The sequence below is a fragment of the Cherax quadricarinatus genome, chromosome 42 (assembly GCF_038502225.1).
Source record: "Cherax quadricarinatus isolate ZL_2023a chromosome 42, ASM3850222v1, whole genome shotgun sequence".
NCBI classification, from domain to species: domain Eukaryota; kingdom Metazoa; phylum Arthropoda; class Malacostraca; order Decapoda; family Parastacidae; genus Cherax; species Cherax quadricarinatus.
In genome coordinates this window covers 13371403-13392240 of record NC_091333.1, presented here as the reverse complement: position 1 = coordinate 13392240, position 20838 = coordinate 13371403, and the positions used below count along the sequence as shown (strand labels likewise).

Sequence of the window (20838 nt, the reverse complement as noted above, 5' to 3'; positions counted from 1 at the left end):
TCCCAAACTCGTCCACTAACCTTTGCAACTTTTCCTTAGAATATCCCATAAGCATAGTATCATCAGCAAAATAGTACATAATTGTGTCAATTTCATTTCGTATTTGATTCCTTATAGTTTAATCCCACTCCTCTCCCCAACACCCTAGCATTTACTCCTTTTACAACCCCATCTATAAATATATTAAACAACCAAGTTGACATTACAAATCCCTCTCTAAGACCCACCTTTACCAGGAAGTAATCTCCCTCTCTTCTACACACCCTAACCTGAGCCTCACTACCCTCATAAAAACTCTTTACAGCATTTAGTAACTTACCACCTATTCCATATACTTGCAACATCTGCCACACTGCTCCCCTATCCACTCTATCATATGCCTTTTCTAAATCCATAAATGTAATGAAAGCTCCCCTACTTTTATCTAAATGCTGTTCACATATATGCTTCAATATAAACACTTGATCTACACATCCCCTACCCACTCTAAAGCCTCCTTGCTCATCTGTAATCCTACATTCTGTCTTGCCTCTAATTCTTTCAATAATAACTCTATCATATGCTTTTCCGGGTATACTCTATAATTTTTACAATCTCTTTTGTCCCCCTTCCCCTTATATAAAGGAATTATACATGCTCTCTGCCAATCCCTAGGTACCTTCCCCTCTTTCATACATTAATTGAACAAAAATACCAACCACTCCAACACTATATCCCCCCCTGCTTTTAACATTTCTGTCATGATCCCGTCAGTTCCAGCAGCTTTATCCCCTTTCATTCTACGTAATGCCGCATGCACCTTCCCCCACACTCACATCCTGCTCTTCTTCACTCCTAGAAGATGGTATACATCCCTGGCCCTTGCATGCAATTTCTGCCTCCCTTTCTTTGTTGACATTTAAAAGTTCCTCAAAATATTTCTGCCATCTACCCAATACCTCCATCTCTCCATCTACTAACTCCCCTACTCTGTTTTTAACTGACAAATCCATTTGTTCCCTAGGCTTTCTTAACTTGTCTGTCTCACTCCAAAATTTTTCTTATTTTCATCAAAATTTCTTGACAGTGCCTCTCCCACTCTATCATCTGCTCTCCTTTTGCACTCTCTCACCACTCTCTTCATCTTTCTTTTACTCTCCATATACTCTCCTCTTCTTATAATACTTCTGCTTTGTAAAAGCCTCTCATAAGCTACTTTTTTTTTCTTTTATCACACCTATTACTTCATCATTCCACCAATCACTCCTCTTTCCTCCTGCACCCACCCTCCTATAGCCACAAACTTCTGCCTCACATTCTAATACTGCATTTTTAAAGCTATTCCAACCCTCTTCAACCTCCCCCACTACTCATACTTGCACTAGCCCACCTCTCTGCCAATAGTTGCTTATATCTCACCCGAACTTCTTCCTCCCTCAGTTTATACACTTTCACCTCCCTCTTACTTCTTGTTGCCATTTTCCTTTTGTCCCATCTACCTCTTACTCCAACTGTAGCTACAACTGAATAATGATCCAATATATCAGTTGCCCCTCTGTAAACATGTACATCCTGAAGCCTACCCATCAACCTTTTATCCATCAGTATACAGGTCCGCCATCACAAATCCGGCAATCAGTTATTCGGTTCCTTCAGTTATTCGGCACTAATTTTGGCCAGCATAATTTCAAATTTCCAGGGTCACCAAACCAATCTGCTGGTACTGTTTGGTGGCGCTACTTGCTGCAAAAGTCATTCCAATTTCTTTTTCTCCATTTATTGTTTTAACCTGCTTACTTTTAGCCTTAGCCATGGTTCCAATGAATAAAAGAAATGCTTCTCATTATGTAAAGCACCTACACAGTACATTATCCATTAAAGATAAGGTGGCTTTGAAGCCACTGTCGGTTGCCATGAGCTCAGTCTCATGAAGCAGGATCTTGATAGTTGTGACAGGATCCACAGGCATAACACCAGACACAAACATCTCTATGACATACCCCGTGTTCGACTAAACCTTTACAAAAATTCAATGTATTTCAAAGGACCTAAAATCTGGAACACCCTACCTGAAAACTCTAGAACTGCAGACACATTCATCACTTTCAAAACTACAGTTAGAAAACATCTTATCTATCTGATCCACCCCGACAACTAACTACATGATAACCACCTGGTGGTTCACAATTACACTCACTCACCCACTGACTATAAACCCAGAAATACTAATCTTAATCTTAAATAATAAATCCTAACTAGTCATAAGTTTGCCTATGATACTCCAATATAGACACCTTGTATTGTGCCAAAACAAAAGCATTCACATTGCTAAACTCACAAATTATGATGTAGTCACTTAGCCTTAATACCATAATCTGTAAAGATTTAATGTTAAGAATTAATCTAAGTCTGCTCGAAATGCCTAGCCATGCTAGGTGTCCTAGTGGCCCCCTCTGTAATTAGTATTTTATAACATGTAAACCATACAATACCCAAAACCTGTAAACCCCACATTGTAACCCTTATAGAGAATAAACTTGAATTGTATGTATGTATATTCAAATGTACTGCTCCATAACCTATATCAATATAGAGTAGGAATTATTATAGTCCGCCTGAAATGCCTAGGCATGCTAGTGGTCTTCTTTGTAATTAATATTTTATAACATGTAAACCACACATTGTAAGTTTTACAAGGAAATAAACATTTTGATTTTGATTTTGATGCTCCTTCTCCAGAGAATGCTAAAGCATGTGATAGGGGTTTCTTTCAGTTCTTGATGAACACAGAGTTCCACAAGTCTGGGCCTGGGGCAGAGTGCATGGGATAATATCTGAGACGTTTGAGTCGACTAAATTCTGCATCTCGGTCATAAAAAATTTATTTGTGTCATCAACTCTTAGTCTGGTTAGTGGCTCACTAACCACAGAATCATACTGGGATTTTAGTAACTCACTCATTTCCTTGCTGTCATCTGTGTAAGTCCCATCTCATCTAAGCAGGGGTCCAATACTGGATGTTGTTTTTGCCTTAGATTTGGCGTAAGATTTGACTCATAAAATTTGACTCTCAGTCTGGTTAGCGGCTTGCTAAAAACTGAGTCATATTGGGACTAGAGTAGCTCACTCATTTCCTTGCTGTCATCTGTGTAGGACCCATCTTGTTTAAGTAAAATACCTAGTAAAAATACCTACCCAAAACAATACTGCCTTACACCCAATTGAAGCATTCTCATACTGTAAACTACTTTCAACAACTCACAATATTATATTCCCATAATATAATTTCAATATTTATTATTGAAACTATTGTAATTTGAGTACAATTAATGTCTACTATAAATAAAAACAGATGTACAACTTAAAACAACTATGATCAATTTATTTAGTATTAAGTAGTCTGTAAGCCATTAAATTAATGCCTAGGCATGATAGTGGCTCTCTTTTCACTGCAACTCATTATTGTAATTTCATATTCTCAATGTAATCTTGCAAAGGAATAAAATTTGTTTGTTTGTTTAAAATATTTGTAGTCTTAATGCAGGGTCAGAGGTGAGTCAGAGAGAGAGAGAGAGAGAGAGAGAGAGAGAGAGAGAGCGAGAGAGCGAGAGAGAGAATGAGTACATGAGAGAGGACAGGCGTGGAGTTATGTAAACAAACCAGGCGAATGCAAGTTTTGTAAACAAACTAGGCAAACATGTTTGGTTTGTGTACAAGTTACATTGTGTACAAGTTGTCTCTACATTGATATGGTAGAATAAATAAAGAGGAACACTCCCATTTTCATGTAATGCCATTTTTAGAAGAAATGATGCTCTGAGTGAAGGGATATGAAAGGAATAATTTTCTACAATTACTCCCAGTAACACATTTTCTCTTATGTTGGAGTAGAGAAAATGTTATTCTTGCCATCACTCATACAAGTTGTCTGGCTACCACATCTCATATTTATATTTATTTATTCTACTGTGGGGTGTATTTATCATCTTTATATGTTATGTATCGTGTTTATTATATAATTTTGAAAAAAATATCATAGATGGACTAATGAAAATGTGTATATTAACATAATTTACAACATTTAATGAGACTCAGTGATTATTATTGAGTATTATTATTATTATTACTAATACTACATCAGTTGTACAAGTCGTCTGGCTACCACATCTCATATTTATGTTTATTTATTCTACTGTGGAGTGTATTTATCATCTTTATATGTTACGTATCATGTTTATTATATTATTTTGAAAAAATATCATAGATGGTTTAATGAAAATGTGTATATTATCATAATATGTATGACATTTAATGAGACTCAGTGATTATTATTGAGTATTATTATTATCAGTACTAATATGGCATCTCGAGACATAAGATACTCTTAGTGATTTTAATATGTACCTGCATGCCAGCACAGTGTGTAAGTTTATTTAAGTACAGGTATACTTAAGTATAATTATCAGAGTATATATAAAATATGAAATAACTTTTAAAAACACATTAAATTTTGGAGAGACATGGTGCTTATGGAGAATGTAAACAAACCAGGTGGGGTGCGGTAATTATATTAGAAAGTCAGGTGGGGGAGCCATATAGCGAGTTTTGGTCATAATTTGAAACGTATTGGCAAAACGCCGTAAAGCAAAATGCCATAAAGCGGGGCCCTACTGTATACTGAAATAAACAAAATAGAGGAAATCAGCTCTAATATGTTATTTAGGCATGAATACTGGTCAAAGAGCCCGTCGTAACTCTGAAGCATCGGTAAACAAATACGTCGGTAAGTGAGGAGAGGCTGTATTTTACTCTTTTATCTGTTTTTTTATGCTTAGCTGTAATGAGCACTTAATATATGATAGTGTAAATATGTTTCAGGATTTTAGATGCATTCAGTAATGAAAAAATGGCTCATTTTCACCACTGGCAAATTTTTGCTTATCGTTTGAGGTTATGAACCTTAAGAGCCGTATGAATGGGGCCCTCCTTATAAAAATTTAGCCAAGAGTCACCAGTTTGTGACCTAGACAATTCAAGGTTTAAAAATGTCATGAATTTCCTGTCTCAGTGCTATAGTAAATGCAAAGAGGTTTAATGTACAGATGTTAACACTATTTTCTAATTGTACTATGATACCTCTGCTTTTCAATGGGCTTATTCTGCCCATGTCTATTATTCTAGTAAGTGCTTATGGCAGTTTTGACAGAGGAACAAACCTCTGAATTTTTTTTCTGCCTTATAGTTTACAATTGCCCTCATTATGATTGAGGGAGCTCATGGTAGGATTCCCAAGTGGTTTATCAAACTTAAATACATGATACAACATACTGAAATAGAGAATGAAAAAAAAATACTTTCTAAAAATGGTTTGCTGAACCAGAGAGACTGCCACCTTACCATGTCTTCTGTAGCTACTCAGGTTGTTGGGACTGTAAATATTAGATGAGTGGGCCCAAAAAATAAAAGCAAATCTACATTCACAATAGAAAATGAAAAATGGGAAGGAAACATAATGACAAGTTGAAAAGATTTCTATATTGGTAAAATTAAAGATACAGTATTTAAAAACAATTTACTCCTCATGTGGTTCATCAAACCATATAATTTTTTCATACTTCAAAGCACTGCTATTTAATTTCACTGTAAATGAAATTTATGAAAATATGTTCTAAATGTTTTCTGTTTACAGTACAAATTTATGCATGAATACTGCACATAACCTAAAAGATGTCGTAATGGTGAAAATATAATGTGTAGGGAATATTACAGCATTTCTAGAATTCAAAAATAAGCATGCAGTATAAGAGGTCAAATATGGTTCAAGCATTCTAAAGTACTGTGCCAGATCACTCCAACTGAGCTAAAATCACAGATTGATAAATTAGACACATGTGCAACTCTTGGGTATCTTTATTGAGGAAACGTTTCGCCACACAGTGGCCTCATCAGTCCATACGTAGGAGAAACTTGAAGAACAGGAGGAGAATGAGGTAATCAGTCCCTCAACCTTGAGTCGATGTGTTCAGTCCATCAATCTTGAATATTCTATTCAATCTTGAATATTCTATTCAAGATTGATGGACTGAACACATTGACTCAAGGTTGAGGGACTGATTACCTCATTCTCCTCCTGTTCTTCAAGTTTCTCCTACGTATGGACTGATGAAGCCACTGTGTGGCAAAACGTTTCCTCAATAAAGATACCCAAGAGTTGCACATGTGTCTAATTTATCAACATGTCAGTTCTCTGAACCATTCATCTAAAATCACAGCTAACTGAGATTTATATTACAGATCATTAGCTTTTAAATATATAAAAATCAAACAAATTGTGAATAATTATATAGACAATGAAGGTTATAAGAGACTGAATGAATTCCATAACTGGTAAACTTCCACAAACAGATTGTGAATAAATTATAATTGCTTATAAAGATACATCCACATAGCAAAGAAAATCTATGGTAGGTAAGACACATAGGTAACAGTTAGGCAACTTTATTCTGAAACGTTTTGGAATAAAGTTGCCTAACTGTTGCCTATGTGTCTTACCTACCAACCTGTCGGTATTGTATACCATTTTGATGTTCATCAAAGAAAATCTATCTTAAATTTAAATATAATTGTGTACCAGTATGGTAAACCCTCTACTATACTTTTGATCTTGGAAAAAAAACATACATAGTTGGCCATAAGAAGGATGAGTTATTTGCAAGGAACACCAAGTTAGACACAGTGCAGAGATCTCAACAGGTGGCGGTGGTGATTGTCTGAGCCAGAGGGGAAACAAGCCAAGGAGAATAAAGCTAAACAAAGTAATCTTTCATCTCTTCACCTGAACAATTTATTTTTCGAGATTTTCGCCACTTCTGCCATGGAGACAAAACCCCTGCACAGTTTATTGAAGTGGTGATGACAATTCATGTATAGTAGGAAGAGTAAATAAACTTTGATAACATCTGTTTACATGAAATTTAGCCCCAAATAAGTAAATATTATTTATGGTAAAAGATTACCATGACTAATATGGACTACACTAATAATTCATGCTATATAAGCACTGGCAAAATGTTTCATATCTGAAGCACATAGTATAGAATGTGAAGAATATGCCAAAAATCAATATATAAAATTCTGCCACAATAACCACAAAAGCAAAATAAAATTTTGTTGTACACTAGTGACACATAAAATTCATATTACAGAACATCCATTTATAATTTAATGCAGTGGCAAAACTTTAATAAAAAATAATTATACTAGTCATATTGTACGTAAAAACACATAAGATATAAAGTAGATCTACTTACGAGAGAAGCACCATTTCTCTGTCTTGAAAGCGTAGAGGATAATCAGAGTCACCAGCACAAGGACGACGAGACAAGCGATCACGATGCCAATCACAGTGGACATGGACACGGGTTCTGCTGAGGGAGGGACACGCTGTAGTGGGGGCTTGTCTACATGTCCTGGTGGGGAAGGGGGGAATTCACCAGGTCTGATAATGATCCATTCTTCTCCCATATATAAAAAAGTACTGAATTATGTTCAAACAAGTAGGTATACTTTCTAAAATCTACTATTACTTTTCATGCTCTACAGTGCTTACCTCATACAATACAAATTACACTTCTGTTAACCTATGATAAAACCTACAAAAAATCCAGAAGCAAGAAATGGATGGGTAGACCATCTACTTGTACAGTATATTTCAAAAAGGACCTTTTACAGTTTTTCATGAAAGATTAATCTGGAAACTACAAAATATGGGGAATAGAAAGCAAAGTACTATAATGGACAGGATATCTGTTCAAATGAAAACTGAAAACAGTAATAACACAAAAATTAACTTCATGGGAAAATGTAAATGGGAGGCTATGAGAATCCGCACAACCTGCAAAAAAATAAATTACATATAGTTTTTGTGTTCAGGTTTCCTGAGCTGCACTTGGAGCAGCAACCTGTAAATAAATCTCTTACTACATCAATAATAGACAATCATGAATTTTTTACGAAGTCTTTTTTTCTTCTGCACACCTGTACTCCTCTGATTTTTCTGGAACCTGTAAATACCAGCCTAATTCAGTCACATGTGGTGTATCAATTTTTAGTGAATAGCTTCAGAAATTATTATTATTGTCACTATTATTATTGGTTATTATTATTATTTGTGTAATTGATTTTGTGAAATATTTCCACCCTTTAGCTCTCTGCAAATGTGGACATAGTCAGACTCAGGTATAATGAATATAAATTGTAACACCAGTAAATGATTACTGATATTCACATTATCATAAAAGGTGTAAATGAACAAAAGAAATACATTAAGATGTGGCAATTTGCACTTGTTGATGTTCTGTTGATCAGGATCTTCCAATATATTTTTACTAGAATTGTTTAGCTTGAAATAATTGCATTTATTCATTTTTATGTCTAGTTAATATTCTAGAGTTATACTTGATCATAATAATTAACTGTATTATTATTTTTTAACCCTTTCAGGGTTTGTGACATACTAATATGCCTTGCACACCAGGGTTATTGACGTACTAGTACGCCTAAATTCTAGCGCCTTCAGATCTAGCGAGAGAAAGCTGGTAGGCCTACATATGAAAGAATGGGTCTATGTGGTCAGTGTGCACAGTATAAAAAAAATCCTGCAGCACACAATGCGTAATGAGAAAAAAAAAAACTTTGACCGTGTTTTTGGTTTAAAACAGGGACTTTGCACTGTATTTTCGTATGGTATTTATGGTTGTATTCTAGTTTTCCTGGTCTCATTTTATAGAATGGAAAACATATTTCAGAAATTGAGATGATTTTAATTGGTTTCACAATGAAAAGTACCTTGAAATTGAGCTCAAAATAGCAGAAATGTTCGATTTTTGCCAAAGTTCAAAAGTAAACAAATCATGCCACGCGTACAATATACGTTAATTGATGAGTCTAATATTCTTTCACAAGTGTGCTGATATTATTTATACCATTTCTACACTAATGCAGAAGTCTGTATAACAGTAAATCTTCAATTTTTTGTGAGAAAAATTCAAAGTGGAAAGCAAAAGAAATGTAAGAGGGGCCTGGAGATGTGACTAATGAACAGATGAAATGTTGTTTTAGTGCCAGGAATGTCTGTCTTGTTTATTCTGGACCCTATTTGGAAATTGGCATCTTTTGAAATTTGTGTGAAATTGGTAAATTGCTAATTTCTGACCACTTTATTGGATGGTTGGTTGCTTGTACTCATTCAATACAAAAAATGGAGAGGGCCATTTGACCCTGAAAGGGTTAATAATAGAAAATAAATAGGTTTGAGCTATTGTTAGTGTGTTTTACAAAAATGCACAACCAAATGTCACCCATCTGTGTACAAACATTTTACCTTGTGCAAATAAATATTTGACTTTGACTTAGGAATGCTTTGTAAGTTGAATGGTTTTCAGAGGAAACAAGACAAGATGTGGGTAAACACAAGGCCCACCTCATACACTTTTCTCATTTGAGCAGCACACTGAGGCAGAATATCTAATTCTTGGTACTAACAAGTGAGTTCAAAACAAGTGCAAATGTGTGTGTAGAAGTTAGAGAAGCCCAGGTATTAAGTTAAAGGTGTTTTCTCCAAGTACTGTGATTGCTATACCCAATTAAAGCAGTATTAGAAGTACAGATTGGCTATCACTAATCTGGCAATCAGTGATCTGGTTCCATCAGTAATCTGGCACTAATTTCGGCTAGCATAATTTCAAATTTCCAGGGTCGCCACACCAAACTGCCGCCACATGACCACAACACAAGACACAGATCTCTTTTTGATATACCTCGTGTCCATATCACACTGTGTAAAAACTCTATGCACATAAAGGGCCCTAAAATATGGAATTCATTACCAGAAGATATTAAAGTAACCCAGTCTGAAAATCAGTTTAAGACTCATCTCAAAAGCCACTTAATCACCCTAGACTAAACGCTAAATACCCAGTACACACATACTCACCTATGTACTCCCGCATCATAACTTCAACAATCACTTTGAACTTTTCATCCATTGTTGACAGGAATATAATTGAACCACTGTTTTCACAAAAAGCATTTTAGGCTATGTATATGAATATATCCTTTGTCTTATACAAATTTAATTCACTTATAATTAATAATCTACTGCTCAACTATGAAATAATTACTGTCCTACTGTACAACTATGATAAAATCCTTAGTGTTAAGTAGTCTGTATGCCAATAATGTTAAGTTGGCCCATAATGCCTAGGCATAATAGAGGCTCTCTTTGCATTACAACCCACTATTGTAAATATAAAATCTCAATGTACTGTTTGCAAAGACATAAAATAAATAAATAAGTCATTTCAATTTCTTTTTCTCCATTTATTGTTATAACCTGCTCACTTTTAGCCCTAGCCATGGTTCCAATGAATAAAAGAAATGCTTCTCATTGTGTAAAGCACATACACCGTACACTGTCCATAAAAGATAAGGTGGCTTCGAAGCCACTGTTGGTCACTATGAGCTCAGCTCCCTCGAATAAGCTGTGACCGGTAAATTTGGGCCCACATATGAGAGAATAGATCTGTGTGGTAAGTGTGCACTATATAAAAAAAAACTTGCAGCACACAGTGCATAATGAGAAAAAATGGCGAGTGCTTTTGGTGCAAAAGCGACTTTGCAGTGTATTTTTGTATGGTTGTATTCTTGTTTGTTTGGTCTCATTTGATAGAATGGAAGATATATTACAGAAACAGATATAATTTTGATTGGTTCCATGCTGGAAAGTACCTTAAAATTGAGCTCAAAGTAGCAGAAATGTTTGATTTTTGCTGATGTTCAAGAGTAAATAAATGATGTCACAGTCCAATACATGTTCAACTGGCTGGTCTAATATGCAGTCACATTATTTATACAATTATTACAATAATACAGTAGTCTGCATAACAGTAAATCTTCTATTTTTGGGGTGAATAAAAATTCAAAATGGAAAGCAAGTGTAATATAAGAGGGGCTTGGGGATGTAACTAATGAAAAGAGAAAATGTTATTTTAGTGCTAGGAATGTTTGCACTATTTATTCTGGACCTTATTTTGAAATTGGCATCTCTTGAAATTTGTGTGAAATTGGCCAAAATACTGTTTCTGACCATTTTATTGGGTAGTTGAAATAGGTAAATGGGTGATTTCTTGTACTTAGTTGACAGAATAGAAGGAATACTAGCAAAATATATATGAGTTTGGTAGACTGGAACAGTGGAATGGGCCAAAAATAGGGTGTAAAGTGGATGACATTGCCAATGCATATATATCACCATTGGGTTAAGTGTATTCTAGCCTAACCACTCTGTAATCTGGCAAAATCATTAATTTGGCACCCTACAGGTCTCGATGATGCTGGATTAGTGATGGTCAATCTGTATTGTGCACTCATTCGTTTAGCAAAAAAAGGGTATACAATATTTCTTTATAGTCTATACCTACTGTTTATTTGTAACCACTCAAATTTACTTTACTTTAGGATAATTAATTCACTGTACACTTTTGTTTACTTTCCATATTAAATTCTTCTACTTTTTTTAGTTAAGCTTCCTCAAATTTCCTTGTTCAAGTACAGTACTATCCCCATTATATTTTTTACTATATTGTTAAAAGTGTATGTTACTTAGCAACATCAGGTGCTATAGCATGTGCTAAAGTGTTATCTTTTTTGGTTTAGTTTATTATACTCAGTAGCGCATACATTTTTAGCTTTAAATAATAGTCTTAACCCATATATTCATCCCTGTTAGTGGTTAACAATAACTGACTTTCATTTTTGCTAATTGCAGCAGCTTAATTCTCTAAGTACCTTCTGTTAATACTTACTATTTACATCCTCCTTTATTCTTATGAATACAAATATCAATCCTGATATTAACCTCTTATTAAAATGCATAAATAATCCTAACAGTAATTGCCATTACTACACTGCTAGTCAGGCTGAAACTGTACTCAGTGCCAGCAAGAACATAACAGTCTTGAACTATAATGTTAGATCATTGTGTAAACACTGTGATGCTCTTACTGAAACCTGGCTCAAACATGATTTGACAGACATATTTGCCTTACCTGGTTACACAGCCATACATATCTGCAGGCCTGACCAATTAAGAGGACACACTACTATCTACTATACTGATGAACTGGAATGTATGAAATTTACTTGCACCAGGGATGACAATGGTGAATATATACCATATATAACCCTTGGGGCCAGTAGTGTTTTGAATTTCAGAATGAAGGTGGGGGTCTAGGGCAGCACCCTATAATCAAGCATTAACACTGCAGCAAAAACGTATGAATACTCACACTAAGTGGGATAAAAAAGACTACAAATACTACTACGGTTTATTTATAGAGTAATATTTTGATAAATGACATAATGGGATAATAATAGATCAGGAACATGATTGTCAAGATGATTCTCAAGACGACTGACAGATGGCTTTCTTGTTGGCATAATAATGCAAAAGTAAATTGTGTACACCTTTTAGACATCTCGGATGTTTGCTTTTTCCAATCACTGCCAACTTCACCTTGTGTGTGCCTGCAGCATTGGCACACCCAAGGATAGTTAACCTGTCCTTAGCATCCTAAAAACCTATAAACATGATACATACACCCACAGTAGAACCACAGTAGAATAAATTTGGCATAAATATGAGATGTGGTAGCCTGGCGGCTTGTCAGAGTGACAGTAAGAACTATGTTCTCTTTAGTCCAATACCAGAGAAAATGTGTACACTACAGTATTACTGAGGTAACTGTAGAAAATTTTTCCTTTTGCATGCCTTCACTTGTAGCTATTTATCTATTCTACTGCACTAACATGAAGACAAATTGTATGCAATTTTAAGTGGGGTAAATGCTTCACCAACTCATGCAAATATACTTGTATGAATGAAAAGCAGACGGGTATTAATACACGTTTCTTCCGCCCGAGTGACTCCCCTTACGCCTTCATCTGTTTGTTTAAACTCTCAGCATCTCTCTCTTGTTTACCTGTTCTCTCTCGTTTTTATTTTATTTATTATCACACTGGCCGATTCCCACCAAGGCAGGGTGGCCCGAAAAAGAAAAACTTTCACCATCATTCACTCCATCACTGTCTTGCCAGAAGGGTGCTTTACACTACAGTTTTTAAACTGCAACATTTATACCCCTCCTTCAGAGTGCAGGCACTGTACTTCCCATCTCCAGGACTCAAGTCCGGCCTGCCGGTTTCCCTGAACCCCTTCATAAATGTTACTTTGCTCACACTCCAACAGCATGTCAAGTATTAAAAACCATTTGTCTCCATTCACTCCTATCAAACACGCTCACGCATGCCTGCTGGAAGTCCAAGCCCCTCGCACACAAAACCTCCTTTACCCCCTCCCTCCAACCTTTCCTAGGCCGACCCCTACCCCGCCTTCCTTCCACTACAGACTGATACACTCTTGAAGTCATTCTGTTTTGCTCTCATTTATGATAATAATAATATTATTTTTTTTTATTAACACACTGGCCAATTCCCACCAAGGCAGGGTGGCCCAAAAAAGAAAAACTTTCACCATCATTCACTCCATCACTGTCTTGCCAGAAGGATGCTTTACACTACAGTTTTTAAACTGCAACATTAACACCCCTCCTTCAAAGTGCAGGCACTGTACTTCCCATCTCCAGGACTCAAGTCCGGCCTGCCAGTTTCCCTGAATCCCTTCATAAATGTTACTTTGCTCACACTCCAACAGCACTTCAAGTATTAAAAACCATTTGTCTCCATTCACTCCTATCAAACATGCTCACGCATGCCCGCTGGAAGTCCAAGCCCCTCACACACAAAACCTCCTTTACCCCCTCCCTCCAACCTTTCCTAGGCCGACCCCTACCCCGCCTTCCTTCCACTACAGACTGATACACTCTTGAAGTCATTCTGTTTCGCTCCATTCTCTCTACATGTCCGAACCACCTCAACAACCCTTCCTCAGCCCTCTGGACAACAGTTTTGGTAATCCTGCACCTCCTCCTAACTTCCAAACTACGAATTCTCTGCATTATATTCACACCACACATTGCCCTCAGACATGACATCTCCACTGCCTCCAGCCTTCTCTTCGCTGCAACATTCATCACCCATGCTTCACACCCATATAAGAGCATTGGTAAAACTATACTCTCATACATTCCCCTCTTTGCCTCCAAGGACAAAGTTCTTTGTCTCCACAGACTCCTAAGTGCACCACTCACCCTTTTCCCCTCATCAATTCTATGATTCACCTCATCTTTCATAGACCCATCCGCTGACACGTCCACTCCCAAATATCTGAATACATTCACCTCCTCCATACTCTCTCCCTCCAATCTGATATCCAATCTTTCATCACCTAATCTTTTTGTTATCCTCATAACTTTACTCTTTCCTGTATTTACTTTTAATTTTCTTCTTTTGCATACCCTACCAAATTCATCCACCAACCTCTGCAACTTCTCTTCAGAATCTCCCAAGAGCACGGTGTCATCAGCAAAGAGCAACTGTGACAACTCCCACTTTATGTGTGATTCTTTATCTTTTAACTCCACGCCTCTTGCCAAGACCCTCACATTTACTTCTCTTACAACCCCATCTATAAATATATTAACAACCACGGTGACATCACACACCCTTGTCTAAGGCCTACTTTTACTGGGAAATAATCTCCCTCTTTCCTACATACTCTAACTTGAGCCTCACTATCCTCGTAAAAACTCTTCACTGCTTTCAGTAACCTACCTCCTACACCATACACCTGCAACATCTGCCACATTGCCCCCCTATCCACCCTGTCATATGCCTTTTCCAAATCCATAAATGCCACAAAAACCTCTTTAGCCTTATCTAAATACTGTTCACTTATATGTTTCACTGTAAACACCTGGTCCATGCACCCCCTACCTTTCCTAAGATAAGATAAGATAAGATTTCGTTTGGATTTTTAACCCCGAAGGGTTAGCCACCCAGGATAACCCAAGAAAGTCAGTGCGTCATCGAGGACTGTCTAACTTATTTCCATTGGGGTCCTTAATCTTGTCCCCCAGGATGCGACCCACACCAGTCGACTAACACCCAGGTACCTATTTGCTGCTAGGTGAACAGGACAACAGGTGTAAGGAAACGTGTCGAAATGTTTCCACCCACCGGGAATCGAACCCGGGCCCTCCGTGTGTGAAGCGGGAGCTTTAGCCACCAGGCCACCGGGCCAGACTGACTCAGACTGCGTGCATGAGATGCTTTGTGTGGGTGCAGGCATGCAGACACGTTCTGTACAGCCAACTAAAACCAAGATGACAAATGAAATTATAACACTAATATAAACTCTACAGCTTATTTATCTATCACAACTGATCTAACATGACATAATAAACAATATAAATAACACAGAAATATGATATACGTACTCTCTAGAATGAATAAAATATGTCATTTTGTGACGAGTGGTGGCGGCCACTCCCGAAGTAAAAATAATTATTGCTCTGACCATATCTTCCCATTCTTGCTCTTCTGAGGTCTTATTATAAGAGACAATGGAGTGCTTGTGAGGCTAACTGCAGTAGATCACTAGTTTCATATGGAAAACACTGAAATAAAAGTGATTTTCTCGTGTTTTTCTATGATGTCATGCTTTAACCCTTAAACTGCCCAAACGTATATCTACGTTCGATTTTACATTGTTTCTTATGTAAAAAAACGTAGATCTATGCTCGGAGCGGTACACGCACAAACATAGATCTACGTTTGGGCAGTTTAAGGGTTAATTCAATGGGCAGATGTTGTGACATTCGCTGCGCCAACTAGTAGTGGCATATCTGAAGCTCGCTTGTAACTCACATTTTGGCTTGCAGCTCAAAGCAAAAAATCGACCAAGCAATGGCTCGTAACTTGGAAAACTTGTAAGTTGGGGTACTCATAAGTCAAGGTACCACTGTATTCAGTATGTGGTGTACAGTATGACTACAAATGTACAGTATTCAGTATGTATTGTATAATATGACTACAAATGTACAGTATGCAGTATACAATATGACTACAAAGTGTATTCATACCAAATTTGAAGTATACAAAGTCATTTTAATTCATTTTAATAGATCATTTTAAGCTGGTGAGACAGTTTATAATACTAGCACATTTTAAATGCTTTCTATTAAAGCCTGACCAGAACAATGCATACAAGCTAGGATATTTAGTGCTACTTCTTTATACTGTGAAATATCATATGTTCTATGGTATTACTAATATACATCCCACCAAAAACAAAGAACTAACATATATTAACCCTTTTGAGATTGGTCACATTATGTTATGGCTTTGAGGCCAGGGTCAGTCCAGTAAAACTTTGCCAAAATTCTAGTGGCTTCCAATCTTGCAGGAGAAAGCTGGTAGGCCTATATATGAGAGAATGGGTCTGCATGGTCAGTGTGCACAGTATAAAAAAATCCTGCAGTACACAGTGCACAATGAGAAAAAAAAATTGCGACTGAGTTTTTGATATAGAACAGCAACTTTGCAGTGTATTTTCATATGGTTTTTATGGCTGCATTCTTGGTTTCATGGTCTCATTGATAGAATGGAAGATTTTTGCCAATGTTCAAGAGTAAGCAAAACACATCATGCATCAACTGGCCAGTCTAATATGCACTCATGAATTCACTGACATTATTTATGCAATTGTTAACATTATGCAGTAGTCTGATTAACAGTAAATCTTCTATTTTTTGTGTGAGTAAAAATTCAAAATGAAAAACAAGTGTAATATAAGAGGGGCCTGGAGAGATGACTAATAAACAGCGAAATGTTATTTTAGTGCCAGGAATGTCTACATTATTGGCCTTTCTTGAATTTTGTGTTAAATTGACCAAATTAGTAATTTCTGGTCACTTTATTGGGTAGTTAAAATACATGAATGGGCAGTTTCTTATACTCAATTGATAGAAAAAAAGGAGGTTCAGCTAAATAGTTATGAGTCTGGTTGACTGGAACAATGGAATTGGCCCAAAATAGGGCTCCAAGTGGGCAATCGCCGATGCATAAATATCACCAAGAACGCTAACTTCATGAGAGCTTAATTCCATAAGTTTTCCATCAAATTTCATGCTTTATTATTTCATTACCTTTGGAAAAAGATTCTCTATCATTTCATAAGAAAAAATAATTTATTTTTTTTCTTTAAATTCTTCAACCCTGGGAGCAAGTTTGTGAGCAGGGGTCTCGACCCTCAAAGGGTTAAGAGAATCAGTAAATAAAATTAATAAGTGTGAACTCCTCATGAACCTACTTTCCACAGCCAAAAGACAATGCCTCACTTATAATTTTGCATTTCTGGTTTATTTTGCACTACAAGGAATCTTAGCTAAAAAGCCTTAATCCTTAACACATACAGATTTACTTCACCCACCATTGACAAGGAGACCAACGGCATAACGATCAGCACCCTTGTCGTTCTCCACATTGAGTACATAGTCTCTGGCATCTGCAATGTCCACACCCTGCACCCTCAGCCTTGCCGAGTAGCAATCCTCCCGTACATCCTGCTGGGAAAGATGAGCAATGAAGTTGATATACTGAGGGGTGAGCAAAACAGCAGCGGTTTTAGGTGAAAGCAATTACAGTACGTACAGTGGACCCCCACTTAACGATCACCTCCCAATGCGACCAATTATGTAAGTGTATTTATGTAAGTGCGTTTGTACGTGTATGTTTGGGGGTCTGAAATGGACTAACCTACTTCACAATATTCCTTATGGGAACAAATTCGGTCAGTACTGGCACCTGAACATACTTCTGGAATGAAAAAATATCGTTAACCAGGGGTCCACTGTATATTAATAATGGTGCATATAAAACATAAATTAGTTGTTAACCCTTAAACTGTCCAAATGTAGATCTATGTTAGTATCGTAAACCGGGGGTCCACTGTATTCGGAGCGCTGGCAGTGAAAATGTAGATCTATGCTTGGACAGTTTAACCCTTTGAGGGTTTTGGTCGTACTAGTACGTTTTACGCGTAGGGGTTTTTGACGTACTAGTACTCATAAATTCTAGCGGCCTCAAATCTAGTGGGAGAAAGCTGGTAGGCCTTCATATGAAAGAATGGGTCTATGTGGTCAGTGTGCACAGTCTAAAAAAAATCCTGCAGCACACAGTGCATAATGAGAAAAAAAAAACTTTGACCATTTTTTTTAATAAATCAGCGACTTTGCAGTGTATTTTCGTATGGTATTTATTGTTGTATTCTAGTTTTCTTGGTCTCATTTTATAGAATGGAAGACATATTACAGAAATTGAGATGATTTTGACTGGTTTTACAATGAAAGGTGCCTTGAAATTGAGCTCAAAGTAGCAGAAATGTTCGATTTTTACCAAACTTCAAAAGTAAACAAATCGTGCCAAGCGTGCAATACACGTCAACTGGTGAGTCTAATATTCTTTTACAAGTGCACCAATAATATTTATACCATTTTTTACACTAATGCAGTAGTCTGCATAACAGTAAATCTTATATTTTTTGTGAGAATAAAAATTCAAAGTGGAAAGCAAAAGAATATAAGAGGGCCCTTGAGACGTGACTAATGACTAGAGGAAATGTCATTTTAGTGCCAGGAATGTCTTTCTTGTTTATTCTGGACCCTATTCGGAAATTGGCATCTTTTGAAATTTGTGTGAAATTGGCAAAATTGCTAAATTCTGACCACTGTACTGGATATTTGAATTTATAAATGGGTGGTTTCTTGCACCCATTCGATAGAAAAAATGGAGTTCTAGCGAAATATTCATGTTTTTTGTCGACTAGTACAGTGAAATTGGCCGAAAATGGGGCTCAAAGTGGGCAAAATCGCCGATGCGTAAACATCGCCAAGACCGCTAATTTTGCGAGAGCATAATTCTGTAAGTTTTCTATCAAATTTCAAACTTTTGGTGTCTTTATGATCGGGAAAAGATTCTCTATCTTTTCATAAGAGAAAATAATTTTTTTTTTTTTTTAAATTTGGCCGACCCTGAGAACGAGTTTCGGAGAGGGCCTGTCGACCCTCAAAGGGTTAAGGGTTAAGGAAGAAACAACCAGCAAGTAGCAGAGGTTGGAGAATTCAGCAAGTAAAGTAGCAGCATTGAAGAAAATCACATTTGTAGCTACATTTGTATTAACCATAATTAATAAGATAATCTAAAAGCTCATATTTCTGTCCACTGATCCATGTCTCTCCTTTATGGATATGTCGTCTTTTGGCAGATATTTAAAAAAATAAAGAGGAGACAAGACACCAATATTTAAGACTATAAAAAGTTACAAAAGGACTGACCAGGAAGATTTTCCTAACACCATCAACTGGTAGAAGAAAAAGCCATAGCTCTAAGGATAAGCAAAAAAAAAAAAAGAAGCTACTTTGCTAACAGAATTCTAAAACAATGGAGTTATTTACTAGCAGAAGATGCAACAAACTATGAAAATTAAAAATTATTTTTATGATAGATTATTTACTGAAGATGGGCTTCCACAAGCTTAGCTCTGCTCCTGTAACTGTAAATATGCAATACCAAACAGATTATCTTCCAAAAATTGATTTTATTCTAAATACACTACTTAATTTTTGTTTTACCTTATTGGCAATATAAACTTATACTGAGATGGCTTTCATGGTCAGGCAACCCATTCCACTTTTTTTTATTACTATGTAGTAGATGTTTGGGGTCTGGCCAAAGAACTTATGGGAAAAATAGGGTTATGTTTCTGGGAGCCCCCAAAAACCCAAACAACTTTTTTTTAAACCAACAGATCTTACAAAAATAAAAGCAAATATGTAATTGTAGTTCATTGTCATGATATATTATGTTTTTACTGCTTAAGATTACAAATGCAACATAAATAATAGTATTTTTTACCTTACATTGTGGGTACTAGTGTTTGTGGATGATTGTGAAGAGAGTGGAGATGCATGGTATGGCCCTACTGGGCTGAGGTGGATGGTTGTTGGTTGTCAGCAGAAGTGGATGGTAGAAGTTCTGGTACTAAAGTGCATAAATACTGTAATGGATCTCTGGGCTCTTTTACCCTGCAGTACATTATACAGCTGACAGTAAGGCATCATCAGCTGGTCTAGACCCCGTTTCAAAGCGCTGCTTCTAGATATGTCTGGGTCCTCTTCAGTGAAAATGAATGCTAGTTTAGCTGCAATGTTAACTGTTTTTCTTCAGGTTCTTCTTCATCTTCTTCTGTTATTTGGCTCCTTTGTATCTGTGCATTGAGCTCTGCCAGCATTTCCTCTGGACTCCTGTCTTCATCATCATCATCATCTTTTAAGAGCTCATTTACATCATTCATATCTTCCAAGCCATCACCTGGTAATCTCATTGCCAGCTGAACAATTTTCTGAGCCTGACTCTCAAGCAAGGGAAAACCAGTGAAAGAATTATCTACAGAAGGCCATAACTTTCCCCAGCCTGCATTTAATGTTGATTGGGGCACTTTACTCCATGCACTTCTAGCATAGCGGATGGCATCTGCAATGTTAAATTTATTCCAGAAACTTGGTACTGCCAGGTTGGAGTCAGAGTCCATTGATGCAACTAGTTTTTCATGACTGTTTTTATGTAGTTACACTTGAATGACTTAATAACTCCCCTTCTACATGTGAGGTCACATTCAGCAAAGCTTGTGGATGAGTACAGGAATTATCAAGAATGAAAAGAGTCTTGAATGCAAGGTTCTTGCTTGCAGGTAAAACTTGACTTCAGGAATAAAATGTTGCTTAGACTCAGTCAATAAATATTTCCTTTGTCATCCATGCTGACTGGTCTGACCTCCAAATT

At 36.6% G+C, this 20838-nt stretch overlaps 1 protein-coding gene across 1 annotated transcript in view; it reads right to left on the bottom strand.

Moving 5' to 3' along the window:
- The window catches only part of LOC128695707 (kin of IRRE-like protein 3), a 97227-nt gene that overhangs the window by 35028 nt on the left and 41361 nt on the right, over window positions 1-20838 (bottom strand). Inside the window, exons 9-10 of the mRNA XM_070093296.1 lie at window positions 17429-17561; window positions 7290-7448 (exon numbers count right to left, since the gene is read on the bottom strand). Of these exons, the coding sequence (XP_069949397.1) occupies window positions 7290-7448; window positions 17429-17561 (292 nt within the window). The remainder of the gene's footprint in view (window positions 1-7289; window positions 7449-17428; window positions 17562-20838) is intronic.